We start from the raw sequence: 18,785 nt of genomic DNA on the forward strand, positions 1-18,785 counted from the left end.
TAATATTCTCAGAGTTGCCTGTTTTACTGCCCACCCACCTATTTGTCAAGTCGTACATGGTTGTCTTAAAACCCAGTGTGAATTTTCCACAAATCTTGTAAAAAAGATTTTCTCATATTTTCACCCTACTCTCTGTCATGCCGATGCTACCATTAACACTTTCTATAGCATACTGTCATACTGCCACCTTCTACCACTGAAGCTCATCGAAGTCGCCATTCTATATGGCAAGTATGAAGTATGCCACCCTATAGAAGTAATATTTACATTATTATTATTAATTATACAAAAGAATGTGTCAAAGAGCAGAAGGGTGCTCAGGGAAGGAAATGTCTGAGAGGTGCTCTTACTAATCAATAAAAAGTTTTCTCACAGGTTCCATATAATTAAAATAGTACAAAGCAAGTTATGAAAGTCCCAAACACCGGTGCTGGAATCCTGTTAACTCTCTACTCCTCAAGTGTTTAAAAAAACGTATATTTTTCTTATGTTCATTATTATGGAAATGTATTTATACAATGTCCAGCGTTAACACAGCCACTTATACAGCATATGAGGTATGACAAATCAAAACCGACAAGCAGAGAAAAAAAACATACCTGTTGTATCTATGTCACACATAAATAACATAATTATATACATTTAAATGGGTAATACTCACTAAAAATATAAGTTTGTATTTTCTGTTTGCGTGTGTGTTTTTCTTTTAAATCTTCAAGTACTGTACCTTCTTCAGGCAACATGTTATAACTATGTCTTCATGCAACAAAATTCATTCTTGTTATGATAGCTTTTGGCTGTGATAAGTCCCACACTGCTATGGGTTAAAACAGGTTCCCTAGTAAAAGTGTCAGCCCGAAATTAGGACCCTAAATTGACCCAGGCATTTAAAGCATATCTGTCTCATTTTTACCTGTGCTCTTTAACATATTATTTATATCTATTCATCAGGGGGTCCTGACATGGTAGCTGAGCTTATACACATTGGCCAAAATAGCCTCATGCCCCCCATACTTTTTATGTATTCATTTAAAAGGTTTGGTATTAAAAATGTCATCATTTTATATGTTAAATAAAACAAAAACTATGATTACCTGTGACTATATCGAATGGCTATCGTCAATCCAAGCTGCAAATTGAAATAGAAAAACACTGTTAGTTCAGTTTGTAGTGTAAGTTAAGAAAAAAAAACCCACAAGGTCAGAGGTCTAAAAAAATTTTTATAAGTCATCCCTTCACGGACCACATTTTCTGCTTAAGTTTTATGGTGATGAAATAAAAGAATACCTTCATGGCTCCCAAGGCTTGAAAGGTTAATGCCAATCTCGTTGGTGTGAGAGCTGCCAGCATAGCGTTGAATCTGGCACCCTTGTTTTCAATGGATGAGCGGTACTTTCCATCTGGAGAGACTGAGCCAAACCTGCAGCGTCAATCAAAAAAAATAAAATAGCAATTATTATTACAGCAGCAGAATTACTCTTTGCATGTGGGGATTATAGAACAAACTGTATAGGAAATGTATAGATCAGCAAAGATTGTAAGCTCGTTTGAGCGGGGCTAAATGTTCTGTTATATAACAGAGCTGCTGAATACGATGGTGCTATATAAAACAAACAATAAATAAAAGCCTCTTATATTGAAACAACGGCCTTTCAGCAATTAATCTGGCTCTTATGTCATATCATCAACTGCTTTTCTGAGACGATTCCAGACCTATGGGTAGTGATGTATATAAAACCAAAATGGAGACCTGAAACTGCAGTCTCACTGAGAATGTCTGACAGGAAAGTGAGCATTCACAGACTGACAATTTGAGGCAACTTGAGAGCAACACGAAATGCGCCCAGACAGTAAATAAAACCGACTAATTTACAGCTAAAATGATTTAGAGACGCGATGGTCACATGTTTGCATTTACACTTGTTTACATACAAGTACAGCATATAATTCCACTGAACCTATTCAGTTGCGTACAGTACGTATACCCATTTGTTTATGTTTTGGGTTTTTTTTATATTCTAGTTTCATTTTACATCAAAGCCACGCAAGTAATGCTGAATTATCAAATACGAGAGTAAGTCACGTAGTCACTGTTTATTTCTGGACAACCACAACAGCTATGATTATTTTTTTTAATCTACAATTCTCATTAAACATGGAGGGAACGATAAAAGTTGCTGTGTGTTACTGACAAATCAATTTGCACATTTGCCTTAAAAATATGGAGCAAATCTCTGGAGGTACTTTCCCCTTAGCTACCCCTCACATTTTGCTTATTTTTGCCGTCTCTTCAGACCTGCCACCTACCACTTTGTGGATAATAGGTCTCACCAAGTACAGTCCCTGCCTCCAGCAGTAATAAGGCAGGAGAAGATTCCAAATTAGACTTCATGGCCGGATGTTGACTGATAAGCGTGTTATCTTTAACTTGCTAACTGGCTGGGGTCCCTGAGAAAACCGACATAGCCATAGCCAGTGGCATAACATCCCCTACATGGTGGAAGCACGGCTTGCCACTGACCAAGGATCCAGCCGACGGCGAGTCCTGCACTTACTAGTGCTATCCGCTAGTGCCATCCGCTAGTGCCATCCACTAGTGCTATCCACTAGTGCTATTGCTACCCTAACTAACTGTACCTCGGACAGCTAAGTTTCCTCTGCTGCCAGTCCTCCCGGACTCCTCGCCAGCTCTGATCCTGACATGAAACAAGGACGACCAGGAGGTGTCTGAAGAAGGTCTATCATTTATAACCTCCCATGGTTCCTACTCACAAGCTTCTCCATTTCCGTATTTCTGCTGAATCCACACAGGCTTGAACCCTGAGCACTGTGTATATTAATGATATTCCAGGCCCAGCAAAGCAGCCCCTTCATGAAAGCTGCATCATGGATTGCTACATAAACTCTAGAACCCAAACATGCACGCACTCAAGCAGCACTGCTAAACTCTTGGGCTGTTAAACAATACCCAGCAAGCTCTACCGACCCTGACGTCAAATTCACCTAATAAGATATAGCGGGGCAGCCCTTTCTTAATGCTGCTTTCTAAGTTCTTCAGCTCAGCCTGCCTATCCTGCTCCGTCACTAGTAAGCTATACTGTAAAGTATATTGCCACATAACTGGCAAAATATATTTAATAACCAACCCATTCACCATCATGCAGCCCTGGCACAACCCAAAATAACTAATTTGGCATACAACTATATTTTAGAGGGACAGTAAGGGGTGATCTTACTTTTACGTTGTATGGAATATCACATCAAGAGAGAGTCAAATATATCTGCAAATGTCAGACATGGAGGCTGCCACTGGTTCCTTCCCATTACTTTTGTCATTCTCATTACCTGCTTACTTTAAAATAACAAAATGAAAGTATATTTACATAAAAGGAACCACGGGTCCTTTACAATTTTGTTTTAAAAAACGCTTAATTTTCCCCTAGATCTGTGCCGAAAACATACAAAAATATTGCGTGTCTTTTTCTATTAATTTCATGGGAGGAGAACCAGTTGCTGCTAACCACGCACAACCCGCGCCAGGATGCTACAAACAACAATGAAGGGTCTTGTACTAACTTGTCTAGAAGGTTTTCTCTTGGTATACGAACTTGTCTGAATGTCAGAATGCCATTGTCGACACCATGCAGACCTTAAAGAAAAGAGGACTATAATTAAGAGCAATGAAAAGTAATTTTATATACTATAGACATAGATTGTGGTGCCATTAAGGAAGCTACTGGGTGGACCCAGTCTGGGCACAGCACTTGATTCATTGATTACTTCTAAAGGTGTGTGAGCCAGCTGGAGGAATGGCACAAACCATGCCGGACAAGCGGACACAAGGTTTGGCTTGTCAAGCCAGTCTCATCGACAACATAAAGAAACATTTAGAAAAGCGAGCATCAGTATCAGTACCTATGCGTGAGAGGAGAAATTGGAGCAAGCTTGGTTGCAGCTGACACTGCTCTATTGTGGAAGGGCCAAACTGAGTCAGGTGTTGGATCACACCGCTTCATTACAATGTCTAAAAATGTGCTTCTAAATCAAGATTTCTTTGATAAAGAACCAGGTTTAGGTGAAAATTATGCATGGTATATGCATAGTTACCAGAAAGCTACATGTACTCTACATCAAAGAGGACACTATAAAGTATAGTAACATTGCTTGAATTAACTTATGGGCCACCATATACAGGCAAGAATAAGAAAATATTTGGGGTCAACATTGCATTTTATTAAACTTACATTTAAGGCAGAAGAAATAATAAATATACTTAAAATATCAATTTAAATGGATTATAGCAAATCATTTCATTGAATATAGTCCTTTAGACCAGAATTGAGGATATTGTTTGGTGATATTTCATGCATCTGAATGTACTGTGTGTTGGTGTAGCTCACTGGCACATCTTAAAAGAAGCAGAAAGGTATTTATGACTAAAAGTCCCCCCCCCCCCACCACAGATATCTGCTTTTTTTTACACCACAAGATACAGTTGATAAACCACAGAATAAAAAAAAACTAGCATTTTTGGTTTATAAGTACTCTTTGTCCTTTAGTTTTCTTTAAAAAAAATTACCAAACCTTAAGAATTGCTATATCTGCAACATAAGTTAGCGGGCAATGCAATTTCCTGTACAACATACGCACAAAACTGTAAAGTATTTTGCTACAGCATTTAGACTTTGGTTTGTTTTTTTTCTTCCAAAAATGGCTACCAGGTGGGTCTCATTAGATGTTTTTTATTAGAGAAGGACTATATTGAACCTGCCTAGTACACTGGTATGCCAAAGGCACACATCACATGGTTTAAATCTGATCCCAGCTACTACAGGAGAATGATGTGGGAGCGTGAACGTGTACACACGTGGATCACAAGGACACATGCACAGCAAAGGCTGCTGCTTCACACAAGACAGGGACCAGACACCAGCTCCACTTGGATGTAGCCGGCTTATAGGTGTGCTTTGTGATATTTTCATCTAACTTTGGGTACAGTATGGGTTATTTATTCACATTTAATTTTAATATATCAGTAGCCCTAGTTGGTTATTTGAAGAATGATGAATCGCCAAATTTGTTAACCACTTGCATAAACCTCCATGGTTTGCATATTTAATATCCTCTAAAGGAGCATATACAGTGCAAGTGAGCATTAATGCTTAATAGTTCTCTACTTCCCCAGGAACTGGCAGTCAAAGACATATAGATAGATATCGAGTGCAACACCACCATCTTAGAAGACCTCCTTCGCTAACATTTATATGGATCAGCAACACTAGTAAAGTTAAGGGGTGTTAAATAAAAATAAATATTGAACAGTGGCGCTCCTGAGTTGTAAAATGTGAGACTACCTTTTCTGGATGGAGAAGTTTCTATCCCTTTCCCTTATGGACTGCTCAGGCTAAAATAAAATTGTATATTCATGGAATATTTTTACATACGCGTTTTTAAGTACCTTCTTTGTGCATCATATCAATCGCTTCTACTCCCGGATACATTTTCCCATCTTGGTCACGTATAGGGACAATAAAGCAGTGAGGTCCTAAACACCAAAAGGGGTTAAAAAAAACCAAAACACATCAGAATTTGGATCAGCAAATCTACAATGGTAATGCCAAATGGGCGATAACCAACATAGCTGAAGCAAGGTGATATTTATTTAGCGTACAAGTGGCAGATAACAAGTGTTCACAAGCACTTTCACAGTGTGGGAGACACGCAAGGTAACATTTTATTTTATCTTTTCTCCAGAGCGTAAGATACCCAATACATTGTCTATTGAAAAGAACATGAGTTATGTGATATATTATTCTTAACCCTGTAGATTAACCATTTCAAGTGATAAAATGAGCAAAAAAAAAAAAAATTACTTTACGAAACCAGTTCATGTGTTTAAATAACGAAAGATACGATAAGGACATTTTCACTTTCAAACCTTTCCCTACTCACTAACCGATTCACAAAACCCTTCATTGGTCTAGAATTCACTGTCAGGATAATTATTTTTTGCTCACCTTTTAACTTTCAATGTATGTTCTACTCATCTTGCTTCACTATTTTATGCATATATTATATCATATTAAACAATTTTATATGGTATATTGTTTTATGCATTTTAATATTGTAACAAAAATCACTAATTGTGTACGACACGACAACTCGGATGCTGCTGAATTCAATGCAAATAAAAAAAATTATATAAAGAAGCACACCATTAAAAAAGTATAAATATCTAGAATGTAGAATATACAAATGGCCTGTAAAATCAAAAACAACAAGAAAAGATTTAAAAGATTTACAAGCAGTTATATATGGCTAACTCAAATTTAAGCCCAAACACATTTACCTTTAGAATTAAATTTAAGATCCTGGTACTGACATATAAGGCCATCCACAATACCGCTCCTCCGTACATTTCTGACCTCATTAGCAAATACTCTCCTACTCGATCCCTACGTTCCTCCCATGGGCTAAGGCTCTCCTCCTCACTCATCACCTCTTCCTTTTCCCGTCTACAAGATTTCACTCGAGCTGCCCCATATCTCTGGAATCTACTCCCAAGGAACCTTCAGCATTCTCCCTCCCTCCCAACTTTCAAGAAACATCTAAAAACCCACTTCTTCAGAGAAGCCGCACCATCTTAGCTGCTAGAACTTCCTTGTCATCGATACAACCCCCACAATACCTCTCACCCTTTCTCTATGCCTTATGTTTATCACCCCATTTTCCCTCTAGATTGTAAGCTTGCGAGCAGGGCTCTCTCCACCAAATGTATCGGTTTGTCTTAGTCTGTCAATTCTTGTCTTGTCATATCCCTTGAATTTATGTATTGTATTAAGCGCTGCGTAAACTGTTGGCGCTATATAAATAAAAGATAATAATAATAATAATAATAATAATAATTGCCAATATACCTTTCTTTCAAAACCCAAGTAGTGTGTTCATACATTTGTAACGCAGTTTAAACACACATTATTGTGAGTTTTACTGTTGTTGAATGTCACTGCATACTCACAAACATCAAATTTCTAAAAAAGCCCTAAGAAAAAGCGAGACAACCCAGGAGGAAGATATGACAAAGGGAAGGTATATATAAAATAGTATCCGTGTTTGCACTGGCGTGAAGTATGCTAATAGCAATGTCTTGGACAGTTGTTAATGTTATAACGAGTCCTTGTAGTGTCTATAGTTCAGTTAAGAGGTCCTAGCCTAGTTAACCAAGAATGACCTATACAAACCTTGAGATTTTCCATTGATGATCAGTTGTGCAAATACAGCGGCATGGTTCCCTTTCATTGCATTACCAATATACATCTTCTGTGCATTTTCACATGGCGTATTGATTATAAACTCCTAAATGTAAATGGAAACAATAAGAAGAAATAAAAACATAGAGGATAGTTACAGTAAACTAAAAGTTCTAGATGAGATCTTAAGGTGTGGTTTGACCTTGCACTTTGGGAAACTTTGCCATTATATGTTAAAATAATATTTCAAGGAAGGGTTGAGAGTGAAAGTGGCAAGAGCCAAGGAATTACATTGTAGAAACACGTTAAGGTTCCAGTGACAAGATCCGATAAACATTTTGTGCATCTATAGATTCAGCCTTATATAGTTCTAAAGACATGTTACTATTTCTTTCACTTTGTCAAGTAAAAGCGTAAGTGTTAAAGGTTTCCCTAATATAATGACGCTACTCAAGTTCCTGGGGATATTTCAACCCAAGTATTAAAGCAAAACATTTTACTACATATTACATACATGACCACAGCTGCTTACTTGTGACGCTGGATCAAAAACAGCTTCCGTGAGAATCCCTCTTACATTACTGCCGTGTCCTCGTTCTGTCATCGCAAACATCCCTGTGAATACCTGGCTCTGTTGTACAAAAAAACAAAATACTATTTGATTGTCAATACCAGAAAAATATCCATGCCCAATTATCACTTTGCCGTCAAATACACAGTACTGTATATCTCTAGGAACCAAAATGTTGACAGAGTAAAAAATATTTCTAAAAGTTTTAATTTATGGAATAAAGAGATGGGTTCTATTTCAATTGGAGCACTTAGTAAAAACATGGAACCATTAACTGCAAACCGTTTTACATTAATCTGTAGCACACAAAGATGTATGTTGCATACAAGCACAACATTTGTACATTAACATTTCTCAGAACCATTTAAAACATCCATGTATACCACACGTAGATAAGTTGCCCAATATTTAATTCTGCTTAACTTGCCGCTTTTTGTTTTGTTTTATCTAAATCTATTATGCACCAAGGTCATACATCATAAACCCACATGCATTTATTATCATTATTATATAGGTTACTGAATATAATTACAGTGACTAGTACATTACGACTTTAGAAGATTATAGCAATTAAACCCCTACCAAAAAGTATAACATAAGCACATTTTATTCCTATTCTAGGAATTTATAGTTTTAAAAAAAGATGCACTCTACACCTATATTTAGTAGGGCTCTAATAAGCCACATTTGGGATTCCCTGATTCACTAATTAAGTACTGGATTATTCTTCCTCTGATCGTCATTCAGGCCAAAGTGTTTGACCGATGAGTGGCAAAGTGACTGCCTAGAAAATAACAGTCCACAAAACAGATAGGAAACCTATCATCAAAATGTGTATATTTTCACGTAAATTGTACATCTTTCTTTTGCGTTCCTGGCAGCTCCCACCTCTCATCTCCACGATAAAGGTAGGTGAACACAACCGACGCTGCATGTCGAGACAAGCTAAGGTAATGTGCAGCATGGAGGCTGGTTTTGAAAACTATTCAGAAGAACCAGTTTGTAATTATTTAAAGAAAGACTGAACAATTTGATGACATATAAAGAACAGTTCGGCTCATCTATAGTTTCAATCGCCTGGGAAACTTAAAATCTCATACTTTCTATCCTTAAAAGAAAAGTCTTGCTGTCACAGCTTTTGGCATAATGACCTATGCGAAATGAAGACTACTTATAGCTTCCATGGGCAATCAGTATAATCAGGTTTTGAGATATTTAGTTTAACATGTAACCTCATGGAAGAGGGGGATTGGCGGAAGCCTGTGGCAAGGCCAGCATTATCTGATCAGTTACCCGTCTTTACCCGCTCGAGCAATAACGGTTGGAAGCAACAGAATAATTAGTTGGTGATAACGTAAAAGATCATGTAGATCCCCCCAAAAAATGAAGTTATGATATATTTCCCAATTTTAATATACATTAGCTTGGTTGTATAGCGAGTGGTATTAGCAGTAGAAAGAGGGAAGAGCTCGTGCCGTTGTACAGATCACTGGTGAGACCTCACTTGGAGTATTGTGTACAGTACTGGAGACCGTATCTCCAGAAGGATATAGAAATGTTGGAGAAAGTGCAGAGAAGGGCTACTAAAATGGTTTATGGATTACAAGATAAACCTTACCAGGACAGGTTAAAGGATCTTAACCTATATAGCCTGGAAAAAAGATGTGACAGGGGGGATATGATAGAAACATTTAAGTACTTAAAGGGAATCAACAAGGTAAAGGAAGAGAGTTTATTTAAAAGGAGAAATACTACCACAACAAGAGGACACAAGCATAAACTAGAGGGGCAAAGGTTTAATGGTAACATCAGAAAATATTACTGATAAAGGGTAGTTGACGCATGGAATAGCCTTCCAGCAGAAGTGGTAGATGTTAATACAGTAAAGTCATTTAAGCAAGCATGGGATAGGCATAAGGCCAAGCTAGATATAGGATAAGGGCATGTACTAAAGGAAAGTACTCAGAGGTTGGGCAGACTGGATGGGCCTACTGGTTCTTATCTGCCGTCACTTTCTATGTCTATGTGTGTCGTTAGTATGTATACACTAACAAGTGAAGTGAATGACACTGATAATCTTGTTACCATGGCTCCTGTCACTGGGTGGGATATATTAGGCAGCAAGTGAACATTTCATCCTCAAAGGTGATGTGTTAGAAGCAGGAAAATGGGCAAGCGTAAGGATGCGAGCGACTCAAAAGGTCCAAGGAAGGAAAAACAGTGAATCAGTGACAGGGTCGTGGGTGGCCAAGGCTCATTGATGCACATGGGGGACGAAGGCTGGTTCGTGTGGTCAAACCCAACAAACTAGCTACGGTAGCTGAAATTGGTTAATGCTGGTTCTGATAGAATGGTGTCAGAACACACATCGCAGTTTGTTGGACACGGCATTCCCTGATGGCCCCAGCTGTCAGACTGAACGTGATGGCGCTCTGAGTTCCATTACATTCAAAGGTGATTAAAATGCCTGAAGCTCAGGCATTTCGTGCCGATAACATTATTGCTGACATCACAGGGGAAGCCTCTTGATCTGTCAGGGTCTCCTGCCATAACACCTTGCTTACTGATCGCCCCAATGACAAAAAAGCACTGTAAATATACATTTAGAAACTTTTTAAAAATCCTCTATTGCCTAACGGGTTAAAAGGTTACAAATATTCTTGTTGCCGTTCATCCACTCATTCTGCCTTTAGAGGAGATGCTGAAAACATATGCTGCTAAAGACAAAAGGGCCATTTAGCTTTGAGGACCTAGACCTTGAAACTCATCATCTGTTTTTTAGAATTCTATTTTACAGGTTGGGTTTTGCATATAAATTTGCAGTAGGTCGGCAGCACAAAACCTACAACGTCACCCTAACAAAAATGTAGATAATTTTTCTATACACTGCAAGTCAACATGTTGGATGGTTAATATTTAGCAGACATTATAATCTATAACAAAGCAAGCAAAATAAGTATGGCTTTGCTCCTTCCAGTTGTTTGCTTAGCTCCCTTTTGTTTATTTAAGTGTCTGGCTGCAAGATACTATGACATTAACTTTTAATAATTGTTAATCCAAAGGGATTTAACGTTTAGATAATATTTCCATTCCGGTTTTCCATCCACAATTAGGTTTGCTTTTTTATTATTATTATTTTAAAAAAAAATTTGGATCTAAGCCACATGATCTAGCTATTCCATCAAAAGATTAATGTATCTGTTACTTTAAAGTAAATTATAATTTCTTCTGAAAAACCTAAACCATATTTTAGGAAATACAAAGCTCATATTTTTCAGAAGGAGCACGTGGTACTGGTACTCCTAGTAATACTAATTACTTGAATTCGCTATCCAGACCCTAAAAATAGAATAGGGCATTGGTATTATGTCCAAAAGCAGCTGGCTATTGACCATACTGGGTAGAGTCACTGTTGAACCACCTACCAGCTAAGCATCTAGTATGATTTTAAGGGAAGGCCAACATGGCTCTGAAATACATGGGAGAGCTGGCACAATTTGGCCCAGAAGACCAGCCTACTAGCCATGTAATGTACTCTGTCCCAGAAAATATTTGGAAGCAATGTTTTATTGGCACTATTCCACATATTCACCTAAAAGGGATTGCACAGTAAGGGTATTAATGCTGCCTTTAGTCCTTGTAATATTGGTTATAATTCTACATGGTTGATATATGTAGGATTATAATTACCCCAAGAAGATTTGTTGTGGATAAGATTAGGCATGCAACATATTGGCAATTTTGAGATGCAACACATTTGTTCTTAAAGGGAGAGTTTGGTGCTTCAACAACGATGAACGCATTTTAATGTGATAGTAAGCACCAGAGACGGAATGTAGGGGCTGACCCAAATGTTCAAGGTTTACCAGGTGGGGTTGGCTTAGAAAAGGAATTACAGGTAGGGTTGCGGACTACAAATATATGGGTCAGTTAAGTAAGGGTCCTTTGGGCCTTACCCAGCAAGTGATTTGCCTGCTCGCCCAAGCATAGCTTTGTAGGCGTTGTGGCATTAGACCGGGGTCTGGTTTTGGGGGGTTGGTCACAAATTTATATTAACCTATTGCATGGAATTTCCAGAAGAAACACTTTATTTCCTCTCATTACCAAGATATTCTATTGTTTGGTATGTTTATTTATCGATGCACCATTTTAACTGACCTATATAAAATCCCAGCGCACAGCATCTAAAAGTTGTGCAGCACCATTTAATGGAGCCGGTGGCAGTACCGACACTGACTTTCTGCCTCGTACGCAACTATCAAAAGAAGAGTACAACCTATCCTCCCAATACTCTCAGCCATTACCCTAATCAAGCCATCTGAATGATCAACAAGCAACTCATCCCCATCCATGCAGTCCTCTCCTACCGTTTCACTCCCTCCTCAATCACTGACTGACTAGAGCAGGGCCCTCTTCTGCTTTTGTATCGGTTTATTTTTGTTTGTGATTTAAAATGATTTTACAGATTGTAAGAGCACTATGGAATCTGCTAGTGCTATAGAAATAAATGTAATGTAATGTAAATGGGCCAGTTGGGGGAGATCAAAGATCCCTCCTTTAACGGTCCCATTAAGCATCAACACAACAGGATGCCTGCTCTTCCAAGAGGGCCACCTGCCCCCCGGTTTTACAGCAGGGGAACTTCCGCTACCCTGGACCTGCCCCCAGGTTTGTAGGTAAGGGTAATTTATTGCCCAAAACTGAGATAAAACCAATCCATACTACTGTATACAGCACTGTATTTTATGCTCCAGTGGCTTGTTAAGGTAATAAATCGGTTATACATTGACACCATACATGTGCAGCACAATGATTGTTTACTTATAAACGTTACATTAACCACCGTAAGCTTTGCTCGGTTGAGTCACACCAGCTGCCTATATAAACCTGCTTTGTTAACTCCTCTGCTTCTTGCCTTTCACTCTTGGAAATTAAACCACTAAGCAAGTTCAGCGACATTAACACTGAGCAGTTTGGAGGTACATTTCACCGTGTGACCAGATTTGATGCCAGTGATATTGGTTATACTGTTGCTGAAGTGTGTTGTATACATATAGAGTATATCCGTAGCATCTAGAGTTCAGTTCCACATGTAAATACTGTGAGTGCTGGGATATGTAAGCCTGTTGTCAGCACTCCCACACAGAGTAGTTCTTTGGGGTTTGATCAATCAGGGTCTTAGCAGAATGACAGGTCCACCTGTGCTATGTACTGAAGAACACACAATTACGTCCCTCAGTAACCTCAGATGAAGCTTAATGGCTTTCGGTTATATCTGTTGGGCAATGAATTACTTATTCTTTGATTTCTTGGGCATTTAGCCTTTAATTCACTTTGAGTCTTCCAAGAAACAACATTTAAAAACAAAAACTCTGAAAATGTTCCAGTGCTTCTAACTCATGACGAGACGTTAAGTAGGACTGGAGATCCAGCCAATGCTCCCCAGGCCTTGTACACAAACCTCTTGAACCACCACCCCCTTACTCCCTCCTGTAGCCTAGGGTTGAGGTGAAAGGTGAAGATTAGACAGACAATGCATAAACATTAACTTAAGCTGTGATTTAGGGAGAACACGCAATATTATGGAAAAATCTGTGCTTCAGCCAAACAAATGTGGCTAAGAAGCTTCCACAACATGAAAACACAAGAACTGCAGCCAATATTTCCCCACTATGGCATGGCAACTTTTAAAACACAGATAAAAGTATCAGTCACATTCTCACAAAGGGATAAACTTTTCCTCTTCAAAATAAATTCTCGTAGTGTGTGCCAGATACCGAAACCAAAGTACATGAGCGCCACCTAACGAACAATGCTATTTTTATTTAATTTGACAATTCTTCCACTCAAAATACAAACAGTAACAGTAATGTATACTGCATGATTAATTTAATGTTACTTTCTATTGCAAATCACCCACTGTGCTTTATCTAACCATATGTGCTCACTGTCCCGATACAGGACATATGTCCCGATATGTAACCGAAACCGTCCAGACCCTATGACAGCGGATAATTTCACATTATAATACGATCGAGGACAGGTGACAACGTCTGCCAAAAAGGAGAAAGTATTAAAGATCGTTGCATGAGAGGGGGACTTCCATGATGTATACATAGGGTAAAGTATACATTAATGATGTATACTTTGCAAAGAGGCCAATCAATGTCAATACTGCTACTTATAAAGATCGAGATATACATTAACCAGGACTCCAGTGAGCATCGATGCTGTACCTTTAAGGGAAGGAACCATTTCTGAATGTGTTCTGGACTTCCAAGATTCATCACAGCTCCACCAAACAACCAGCAAATAACCCCGCACTGTAAGAAATGGAAGTTGCAGTAAATGTTCTGCTTGTACTAGGTCACATCTTCTGGAATGGAGTATATTTCCTCATCGCTGGTCCTTAAAAATCTCTTACAAAGTCAAGCAGGTCTCCTTACATGTTCATAGCTGGATCAAGTACTGTATCAGATTCAATCGGCATATACAGTATATAATGACCATAAACTCCTGCCAGAGTGTTAACAAAGGTGCCTGGGATTATTTGAGGAGATCTGGGAAGTTCAAACAGATGCACACACAAACTCTGATCTCAAGAACAGTGATGCTTAAAACATACATTCAGAATTAAAAGTAGAAGTGTGCAAAACGCAATGAATGTAATTACAGATTAATACAGCCTTGTTAAGCTTTTCATGTCTATAAAATATATTAAAATAAATTATCCAATGTAAAACACTGTTGAATACATTGAGGTCTAAAGGATGATTTGTTGAATTTGCGGAACACAGCATCGTGTTAACTAACGAAGCAATGGAAACCTTGGGCTGGATAGAGAGAATTGAAAAACTGATATGCTTTATGTCCGCTGATGAATCTGGGGTTAACGTATAACTGCTTGTATCCAATTTTATCCATTACAATCTGAGTGAGGATTGCTATCCCATTATCTGTGATTGTGATTACTTGCAATCATTAAATCCAGCTCATTATCAGCATTACATTTAGATATCTTAACTCTGATCACAGCGTAAACATGTTGAATTATGATCCTTTAATACTTTTTCTCCTGTTTTCTTCTAATTATATTTTTGGGTGTGTAAAGTACACCAGTAATGAAAAATACTTATATAGTGCTCTATAATATGCACTAGTGAAATATGCTAAACTAGTTGATATTAAGACAATTACTTATGGGTCCTGTCCTCCTACTTCTTAATGAGAACATGGGCCCTACTGATGTCACTACAGTAAATAGACACACAACACTATATCATAACATTACAGTTTGAATATGTTCTGCAAAGGAATCATCCTCCTGCTAAAAGATCCTTTTTCTTTCAGAATAAAAAAGTAAAATTACTACATGCTCTTTGTCACAGGAGTCTATGATCTTACCTTTACTCCAGTTGTCATATCTGCAGTACACAGGACTTCTCCAATAACCAGACTTCTGTTGATAAAGTTTTTCTTTTTATCTATCTAAACACAACAACAAACATAATATATATAAAAAAGTACATTTCATTTGTTACTAAGGCGAGTGCACCACGTTCGCAGTTACAGGACTGTTCTGTATACATAGCTCCCATTGTTTGGAATGATTGTTAAGTAAAATGTGTTTGTGGGATAGGACCTCTCTCCATACCCAACTGGCAGACTCTAGGGCTTCTGGTTACCCAAGAATAATGCTGATTATACGATAAGTTGGACTCTACCTTTACATTGAAGACTACAGTATGATTGCAATACATTGAGTCTACTGGTACTTGGTGGGTACAATGTGCACTGCCAACTATCACAGTACACCACGAAGACTCAAATGTTTCCATTCTTATTTTTTTTGTTGAAATCTTGTAAGGGGGCATGTATTCAAAAGCAGGTGACTAGCTTCAGTACCACTAGGCTTTGTGATGTGTATTGATGGAAGGTTATTTTACAAAGTATTGGCCCAAAAGATTACTTTAGAGGGCAAACGAACACGAGGGCCTAGTCAAACTGGAACGGTGGAGGCTTATGTAAGGGCGTTTAACTTTACCAAGGGAGGTAGATGAATGGTATAGCCTACCATCAGTAGTGGCAGAGACTAATACAGTGTGGACATTCAAACAGGCATGGGATAGGCATAAATCTTTCCCGATTCTAAGACAAAGCCAAGGACTGATAATGGTCTCTCCACTTGGAAAAATGGGCAGACTATATGGATGGAATAGTTCTTATCTGCCATCAAAATATAAATTTCTGTGAAGTTGGTAAAGAAAAGATAGAGTCTAAGTCCGTTACTGTGGACGGTAGAAGATCGATTCCTCTAAATAATACAACAGACTCAAATCAACAGGATTTTCCAATTCTACACAATTTCACCTACATTTATTTCCTCTGCACTGCCTTGACCATCAGACGCATTTGTCATCTTACTGATTTATCCTACATATTCTAGCCCAAATACATAACATACATTGGGCAAAACATTTTATTTGGAAAACAAATTTTTCTTTGCGTGCAAACGCACATGGAATTACCTCTAAATAAATAAATGTAGGGTACGGGAATGTCTTACCATCTCTACAAATGCACGTTGAACTTCAGGTAAACCCATGGTAAATTTCACTCTTTCAAAGGTAAGGTCCCTAATCTCATCCAGAGTCAAGTCATACCTGTTAATAAAAGAAAAAAGAACAGAAATGAAAGTAAACAGTTTGAAACAGATTAAACAGGTTACATTATATTAAAATTGCTGTTGTGCAAAGTATACATTCAACTATATACATAAACCTTTATTTCAATAAGACCACAAGATGCATCTTCCATTCAAAGTTATAATTTGTGCTTCCACAAGGTACGCCACCATGCATCCCAGCATTCTTTTTTTCATACTGCTTTATTTGGCTGAATAGCACCAGGACAAGGGTTAATTCACTAAATCAGAGCCCGGGGCTTTGCTGTGTTTCCCCTCATTAACATCATTAAACTTCATGACGGTCCAACCACAGTGAGCTTCTCCCGTAACAAAGAACTTGGTTGGCTTGTATAGTTAAATCATTTAAATTGATAGTTTACCATACATTATGTCAGCCAGCTTGGCTCTTCTTGCAGGAGATCATTGACAGGGATGTTCTTTCCTCAATTATAAAAAAAATAAGGTAATACCACTTTCAATGTTAACTCCTTCAATCCCTTCAATTTTGGTACCTCAAGTCCCGGAGCAATTTTGCCATTTTTGCGCTATGTCGGTTCAGTGATTATTCTCTTTTCCTGTGAATAGTGTACACATGTAAACTATATATTGTTTTTTTCAAGGACAGATAGAGCTTTTTTTTTTTTATATACCATAGTTAGATGATTAGCTGAAAATTTAGAATGAGAAATTTTGTAAAAACTAGCGAACACCTATTTTTTTTTTTTTATTTTTTTTTTATATATATATATATATATATATATATATATATATATATATATATATATATACACACATTTTCTCTCTGAATCCTCACAACATTAGGTAAAGTGATGGAAAATCCCCTCCAAGTTTATCAATTCAGGTGTCCTGATTTCAGAAATACCCAAGTTATATAGATTTTCCATACTTTCCCAGCACTTATAGGGAACATACTATAAGGTGTACATTATTCGTAGAACTGTTATGCTTATGGCTTAACGGGTTTGGGGGTTGTGAATGGGGCAGGAGGGTTATACTGGGTAGATATTGTGTTAGGGCAATGGGATGTAAGGGGTGTTTTTATTTTATTTTTTGCATTTTAATATATATATATATTTATTTTTAAATGGTTAGAGGTCTGGGGTTTTTTTAATATTATTATTAATTGTATTATTTTGGAAATCACTAACGACAGCCTGATCTCCCGTGCAGTGGTAGGGATGTGTCCCTGCCGCTGCAAGAAGAGCAGGACGTACCAGTACTTCCATATGGGACTGAAGGGGTTAATATATTATACACACTCACTGGCCACTTTATTAGATACACCTGTTTAGTTGCTTGTTAACACAAATAGCTAATCAGCCAATCACATGGCAGCAACTCAGTAGATTTAGGCATGTAGACATGGTCAAGACAACCTGCTGAAGTTCAAACCAAGCATTTAAGTGACTTTGAACGAGGCATGGTTGTTGATGCCAGAAAGGCTGGTCTGTGTATTTCAGAAACTGCTGATCGACTGGGATTTTCACACACAACCATCTCTAGAGTTTACAGAGAATGGTCCAAAAAATAGAAAATATCCAGTGAGAGGCAGTTGTGTGGATGAAAATGCCTTGTTGATGTCAGAGGTCAGAGAATGGGCAGATTGGTTCGAGACTGAAAGGCAACAGTAACTCAAATAACCACTCGTTACAACCAAGGTATGCAGAATACCATCTCTGAATGCACAACACATCGAACCTTGAAGCAGATGGGCTACAACAGCAGAAGACCACACCGGGTGCCACTCCTGTCAGCTAACAACAGGAAACTGAGGCTACAATTCTCACGGCTCACCAAAATTGGACAATGGAAGACTGGAAGAACATTGCCTGGTCTCATGAGTCTCGATTCCTGCTGCGACATTCAGATGGCAGGGTCAGTCTGGTCGTGATGTAATGGTGTGGGGGACATGTTCTTGGCACACTTTGGGCCCCTTAGTACCAATTAGGCATTGTTTAAACGCAACAGCCTACCCGAGTATTATTGCTGACCATGTCCATCACTTTATGACCACAGAGTACCCATCTTCTGATGGCTACCTCCAGCAGGATAATGCACCATGTCACAAAGCTCACATCATCTCAAACTGGTTTCTTGAACATGACAATGAGTTCACTGTACTCCAATAACCTTCACAGTCACCAGATCTCAATCCAATAGAGCACCTTTGGGATATGGTGGAACGAGAGATTGGCATCATGGATATGCAGCCGACAAATCCGCAGTAACTGCATGATCCCATCATGTCCATATGGAC

At 38.2% G+C, this 18,785-nt stretch overlaps 1 protein-coding gene across 1 annotated transcript in view; it reads right to left on the bottom strand.

The window, feature by feature from the left end:
• Positions 1-18,480, bottom strand: part of ACOXL (acyl-CoA oxidase like) — a 110,965-nt gene extending 92,485 nt beyond the window's left edge. The window contains exons 1-10 of the mRNA XM_089481531.1: positions 18,470-18,480; positions 16,388-16,484; positions 15,226-15,309; positions 14,058-14,144; positions 7,783-7,881; positions 7,242-7,356; positions 5,459-5,545; positions 3,577-3,649; positions 1,288-1,420; positions 1,095-1,129 (exon numbers count right to left, since the gene is read on the bottom strand). Of these exons, the coding sequence (XP_089337657.1) occupies positions 1,095-1,129; positions 1,288-1,420; positions 3,577-3,649; positions 5,459-5,545; positions 7,242-7,356; positions 7,783-7,881; positions 14,058-14,144; positions 15,226-15,309; positions 16,388-16,484; positions 18,470-18,480 (821 nt within the window). The remainder of the gene's footprint in view (positions 1-1,094; positions 1,130-1,287; positions 1,421-3,576; positions 3,650-5,458; positions 5,546-7,241; positions 7,357-7,782; positions 7,882-14,057; positions 14,145-15,225; positions 15,310-16,387; positions 16,485-18,469) is intronic.
• Between the last annotated feature and the right edge of the window lie 305 nt (positions 18,481-18,785).

This window comes from Sceloporus occidentalis, unplaced genomic scaffold (assembly GCF_023333645.1).
Source record: "Sceloporus occidentalis isolate IW3139 unplaced genomic scaffold, rSceOcc1.0.p SCAF_15, whole genome shotgun sequence".
In the NCBI taxonomy this organism is placed as follows: Eukaryota; Metazoa; Chordata; class Lepidosauria; order Squamata; family Phrynosomatidae; genus Sceloporus; species Sceloporus occidentalis.